Raw genomic sequence first — 6,801 nt, 5'->3', positions numbered from 1 at the left:
GGCACCACAGCGTAAGCCTACTAAAACTAAGGTTGCCTATTCCTGAACACCTGACATCAACTGCGCCCAAACTTCATCGCATAGCATATATTGACCAACTTGTCCAAGAAGTTTGTCCAATCCGGGAAACGTTCTCTACTCCCCTCCAACCCTAAGAAGACGAAAAGACCATCATGGTACTCCGTTCATGCAGAAATCGACATTATCCGACTAATGATACACGACAACGGGAACACCGCCATATAATCACTTAGTGCCACAGGCTGCGTATGTAGGAAGGCCACCAAATGACGCCCACTTCCCGACATGTTTTTGCTAGTATCACCGTGTTAGACACGTTACACTCGATCGTATGACACACCGTATCATATTGTGATTGCAAAACTAAGCTAACATGTTATCACGCGTGACTTGCGCTGTTTATTGAGCCATTAAGTCCGACCATCTTCGCCCCGCTAGAAGTCAGAACAAGCGAAGCCTTCTTCAGGTATGTCGATTGTTCAATAGAATCTCAATTTGAAAAGCTGCCGTTAAGATGCAAAGCGGTGAAATTCGTAGATATATATAAAAATTCATCCTGCAGAAGCCTAACGGCAATAAGTTTTCAAGGATGCAGTGCTGAAATGCATGCCTCATTTTCTGTTTAGCCCGCACTGTTAATTTTTCCTTTTCGTTTTTTTTTATGCTCAACCTGTACTGGTTTGCAGGACGACTTTCGATAAAGCGAGAATATGGAAGGTGAGCTGCTCGCGATACTGCCCTCAGGCAATCCCATGACGCGTTCCAGACACAGTTTGTCGCCGAGTTCCTGCATACGATACATGGTCAAGACTGGCCTTCGCTGCCTCCGCTTTAGAAGAGAAATTTTTGCCACCACCAGTACTGCTATAACACTGAGCATCCTTTTTGCCAGCCTGCGCATAGTTCGTGCAAGGGAGGTACCTTTGTCCGTCGACGAAGACTGCCCGGAAACCCACATATCAAGATGGCTGCCTTGGAGGCAACGCCTCAACAACTCCAGAGTTCCGCTTCTTTTGCTTTGGAGCCCAGCAATGACGTCGTCAGCTGCCGCAGAATCGGACGCTCCTCAGCCAGACATCTACTTCGGAAGCTCACTTGCAAGAGTCTTCAACTGCGCTTGGAACCCGGGCGAAGAAGTTTCGTGCGAAGTGACCATGCATCACAGTCGTGTAAATGACAGCGACGCATTGGTGTTCTACGGAGAAAGCATTACGGCGTCACTTCTTCCCAAACATCGAAGGACTGGACAGATGTGGGTGTTCTGGGCTACCACCGACCAGCCGTCATCTGAATTGCACGAGAACATTTCGCCGATTTCAGGTCTCTTCAATTGGACTATGGGACGCCGGAACGATGCGGATGTGATTGTTGCCTACAAGACGTGGTACTGTGGAAACGCCGTTCGAAAGGACCGCAATCAAGAAAAGATGGAGGCACACATGCAGAAGCGGAAACACAGAAAGGACGCAGCATGGATTGTCGGGGAGTGCGAACGCGAAACATTCGTCAATGTCTCGCGCAATTCTATGAGCAACTTGGCCACTGATCACGAGAGGGAACGTGCCATCCGCGTTCACCTGTTGACGGCTTGTGGCTCCAAGCAGTGCGGCTCACGACGGGACTGCGTCCGGTATATAGCGCAGAGATATCATTTCATTGTCGTCTCTAACATGCCGGAGTGTTTCCAAAATGCCTCCGAACTAATCTACGACGCCTTCGAACACAACGTGGTGCCCGTGGTGCTTGAGGCCGAGGCCTCACTTGAATTTCCTCCGAAGTCCGTGATCAGCTCTTCTACAATGCGCGGTCCTGGTGAACTGGCGGCGTATCTCAGAGCACTCATTGATAATCCGAAGCTGTACGACTACCACTTTGCCTGGAAAGATAACTGCACAGTGACACCACCCGTGGCCGACGGTCTGTGCGCTTTATGCGGCGCACTTCATGAGAAACCACTTCGTGAACGACACCACTCCAATGTTTTGGACTGGTGGAAAAGGCCCAAGAACTGTACCGACACCCTTTTCTCGATCCTCAGCGAATCGTTCTTCGTGAATGAATGAAACGACAAACATTGCGTGGCAATGGATGCCAGTTTTCGAGAATGTGCGCAATGTCACGTTTTTTGCTTTATCTGACAACACTTCAATGAAATTTCCAAGGGGCAGCAGTGAGATGCACCTAAATAAAGAAAACGTGATTTTATTGTCATCTGTGGAGTTCACGACGTAGCTCTGATAAGGAAATTTCGTTCCTTGGCCCATTAGAGTTCGTATTGCACCAGAAGAAACCATTACATAATTTTAGCAGAAACTTCTTTTATGAAGGGCTGTTTTTTTTCTTATCCTTTCGTTATCTAGACCAAATTGTTTCATTGCACGTAAGAAGCAGCCATTTTTGCCTTCAGTTAATCTGGCGCGTCCCATGTGATTGATAGAGTTGCTTTTAAATATCGTATACTTTCGGCACATGTTTGCTCGCCATTAGCTTCGACACAACCAAGTCCTCCGGCCACGCCGACAGGTTGTAAGTGACGTAAAGATTACACAGGCTTGCTTTAGACGCAGGAATGGCTGTGAAATATAGTGTCTGAAGAATTTCATGCACATCTACGTGCGAGGAAAAAACACTCAAGACAGGGCAGGTGCCCGTCTTCTTTCACTTCATCAGTTTCGCACTGGTTACAGGGTAGATACCTTAAAGGACCCGTGAATCACCCAGTGATCGAAATTCAGTTGTTGAGGGGAAATTGTACCCAAGTGTACGATGAACACGGAGCCGTGATAATTTTTTGAAACGGTGCAGTTATAGCGGAGTTAGACGCGATTGACTGTCAACAAAGTGAATACCACACCTTTCGCTATCTCCTGCGCTTCCCTCTGCGGGTATCCTCTTCCATGCCGCTTTGCCCTCTCACCGAGCGCCCCTCCCAATCTCGCGTGGCATACGCCACCGCTGACGCGCTGCTTGAAACACCATCTATTTCCGGTTGCCGCTACTCCAACTATGGTGGCTAATTGATTGATATGTGGGGTTTAACGTCCCAAAACCACTATATGATTATGAGAGACGCCGTAGTGGAGGGCTCCGGAAATTTAGACCACCTGGAGTTCTTTAACGTGCACCCAAATCTGAGCACACGGGCCTACAACATTTCCGCCTCCATCGGAAGTGCAGCCGCCGCAGCCGGGATTCAAACCCGCGCCCTGCGGGTCAGCAGCCGAGTACCTTAGCCACTAGACCACCGCGGCGGGGCAACTATGGTGGCTAGAAGGGGGAGGTGGGAGCATCGCCAGCTGCGGAGTGTAGCAACAGATCATGGCGGCAGCGGCGGCGCTGCTGTAGCTTTTTAAAAAAGATCGATCGGTGGGGGCGAGCGTCCTTGACGGCCAAACAGGCCAGGCGCTGCACGAGAAGGTATGCGCACTTTGCAGAGCTTGCGACCTCCATGTAATAACTGGAATGCAGCTGTGTGCACTAGCAATGGGGTGTTTTAAACGAAAATTTAAGCACGGAATGCATATCGAGATTAAGGCAACGAACTACCTCTAATGGCATGCAAACATACGCGGTAGCACCCAAAAGGCAAGGCGGCGTACTCCACGATAAGACCGTGCGTATAAGTTCGAATACCATTTGAAACGTCGGTGTAAAACGATCATATGCTCACAATCGCAACGTTCGGTACCTCCCTTTACATTTCAATGCGTAACTTTTAACGATTTTATTATATTGTAGTTTTTGCAGCTGTTCACTTTTTCGATGAGTTTCGTGTTTGGTGAATTTTCTACACACCGAGTGACGTATAATTAATCAAGGAGATTTTAATAAAAATTGTATACATGCGCAACGTTCAGGGAATTAACAGCCTGCATCTTTATTTTTGTGCATCGCCAATCTTGTACAGCAAGCAGCTCTAAATTACAATCACATGAAAGCGCAACTCCACACATATTCACGTTACGCGAGGAAGCTTCAAATAGTGCATTCGCTGCCGTCGCTTGCCCTCCCGTGCCTTGTTTTCCGCTTTTACAATGAAGTGCAGCCTTGTCATTGTATAAAACTTGACGAGCCTGTTAGTAACATCTCTGGAATGTTTTTCGCACCGAAGAGGAGTTAGCCGGTTTCTTGTCAACGCAGAAATGAAGTCCATTATGCTATTTGCTTTAAGCTTGCTGAAGCTAAAGCAGCGCGCGAATGAGTCTTCCATGTTTTCGATAAAAGCCTGCAGTTCATCAGATGGGTAGAGCAGCCCACCCCGGTCTACTTCTCTGATTAGGCAGGCATCTGCGGGCATATCAGAATCGCGTGGTCGGATAAGGGCTTTTGCACATTCAGGGCACTTGGTTTGGCTCAGCATCCTTTGGGCGACATATCCAGCAACGTAACGCATAACTCGGGAGTCGCTTTTTACCGAAACCATTGCGCAGTTATCTGTTGGGATGCCAGACGATTCAAGGATTTCATGTACTTCATTGAGACACCCTATGTCCATGAGCTCGTCAAGCTTCGTCTGGAACTCTCTCTGGTCTTTGTGGCTGCCATGTATGAGGCTCTTCAGCACTGATGGTGACACATTTCCGTTAGCAGGTGCCTTCGCCAAACTGCAGAACGACAGACAATTTGCCGAAAGCAGAAACTGGGAATTGGCGTCGGGTGGTCCTTGCTTCCCGACATTTGCCGCAAGATTCCGAACACATTCTCCACAGGATCCTGGCTTAGTCTTGATGTCAGCAAGTACTTGTAACCAAGCTCTTTTGTGAGATATTCGAAAATCGACATGGTGCTTTTCAGAGTAACGCGAAGCCCTTCTGCAGTACCCTGGCTGAAGAAGCCCAGCTTCCCAACGTTTCCTTCCTACGCATCTAGATATGCAATAAATTCCTCCACTTCAGCCAGAACTGGCGAGTTGGGACGCATGGCACCGCGGCTGCAGCGGGAAGTCATGGCTGCAATCAGCCTAGCCATTCTTCTGATAAATGACACTGTTGCATCACTAGAGCCAACGCCCCATACTCTCTCGATCTCTTCCTTATATGCATACAAACCCCTGACCATCACATCACTGAAAAAAGTGAAAGCATAGTTCACTTTCATTTTTTTCAAATCCGTTCGGATCGATGACGACTCTTGTGACACGAGGCATTGCTTTAAGCTACACAATGTCCCTATTGTCACACTTCCATGCCTCTTTCACAACATCTATCCTGACCCTTCCTTCGGGCACCTGGAGACCCGTCGACACAATGCTGTTGCGGGTGCACTTCACAAGATGCGGAAAGTCTGATAAGAAGTGCAGACTTCTGCTGTGATCTGCAGGGTGTTTCAGTTTGCAAACAACTGACTTTGAAGAACCCTTGATGCCAAATTGTCGCCACATACTCCTGTTCCAGGATGCACCATCTGTGGTCACAAAATCCACAAAAAGCCCAGACTTCTCGGCAGTTAGTGTTGCATCGACAATAATTTTTGCAAGCACATCTGCCTTGACCTTTCCATGGGAGCCGAAAACCCCTAAGATTTGCTGAAAGTTGCCTGAAAATGGCTGGTACAATACTACTAGACCGTGATCACACGTGTGTGTGCTTTGATCTAGAGAAGTGTATTTGCCCAAGTGAACGAAACCTTCGATGAGTCCACTGCTTGTCACTTTGAGGCTCTCCGAGAGCTTCAGCTCGTCAATTAAGAGACCTCCGTGCCTGTGAAACTCATCTATACTTTTGGTTTTTTCTTCGATGGCAGCAAAAACATTATCATTGAACCCAAAGTGACTCTTATAGTTTCTCACGTACTTGTTCAAACAACTCTTGCTGGGCAAGACCATTATTTTATGCTTTCGAGTATGCTCATGCAGCTTTGGGATTTTCATGCGCATTATAATGCAGTCCAGAAGCCATTCATCGCTGTACTTCATCCCCTGTGTCCCTTTCCTTTTCGCTGCTTCAAAGCATGTTTGTACCTGCTGCCGCTGTTTCTCAGGCAGCTTAGACAGACTCTCCTGAAGGTTTGATTCAGAGAGGGTAGAATTACTTTGCTTCATTTTCGCAAGCATTTGCTTTAGTTCACTGACTTTTGCCTTTTCTCACCTCAACTGTCTTCCCCGCATAATTAGTTTCTTCGAAGCACGGTAACCAGTAGCCACTCTAGCTTTTCTCTTCTTATAGGATGCTTGGTTCAAAAGCAGTTTCCTTAGATACCTGCAGTGTATACAAGGCCTTTGATCTTGAGACATGCCTAAGTAACTTTTGCTGTACAACTTGTTTGCATGAGTTCTGTATTTTGATTGATTGGAACTGTTAAGCCGCTCCAGTAGAATAGCACCTTGCTTAAAACCGGAGCACACAACCATCTCGTTAATGGAGTGGAGGAGGCTTTCAACAGCATTCACATCAAACACGTCCACTTTTTTTACAACTTTCCCTTGCACAAACACTACACAATGATAGCAAGTATCCTCAGCAGAGCACAACACCAGTTTCTTGAAGCACACACTATCACCATCTTGAGCACCAACAGTAAACGCAACAGCGTTCGGGGTAACCGCAAGTAGGCACATCGACCAGTATTTGCTTGGAAGCTTCTCACCTTTCATATGCTCCAGTTTTCCCATTGTACACGACGCGCCGGGAACACGTTCACCGTTCGTTGTCACATCTAAGGAAGAATCGTGCTCCATCGAAGCAAGTTCGTTTTCATCGTTCACTTTTCTTTTTTTGCCGAGCACTTCTCCTCTCGATGTCCGGGAGCTGCGCTTCTGAGGAAGCTTTTTAGAGAGATAAC

At 47.5% G+C, this 6,801-nt stretch overlaps 1 protein-coding gene across 1 annotated transcript; it reads left to right on the top strand.

Moving 5' to 3' along the window:
• The first annotated feature begins 240 nt into the window (after positions 1-240).
• On the top strand, positions 241-2,232 carry LOC119178207 (glycoprotein 3-alpha-L-fucosyltransferase A). Its single transcript, XM_037429433.2, has 2 exons — positions 241-487; positions 708-2,232. The coding sequence occupies exon 2, from the start codon at positions 732-734 to the stop codon at positions 2,082-2,084; it is 1,353 nt and encodes a 450-aa protein (XP_037285330.2). The 5' UTR covers positions 241-487; positions 708-731; the 3' UTR covers positions 2,085-2,232.
• The last annotated feature ends 4,569 nt before the right edge of the window (positions 2,233-6,801 follow it).

Source organism: Rhipicephalus microplus, chromosome 3 (genome assembly GCF_043290135.1).
Source record: "Rhipicephalus microplus isolate Deutch F79 chromosome 3, USDA_Rmic, whole genome shotgun sequence".
NCBI classification, from domain to species: Eukaryota; Metazoa; Arthropoda; class Arachnida; order Ixodida; family Ixodidae; genus Rhipicephalus; species Rhipicephalus microplus.
This window is presented reverse-complemented; position numbering and strand designations above follow the sequence as displayed.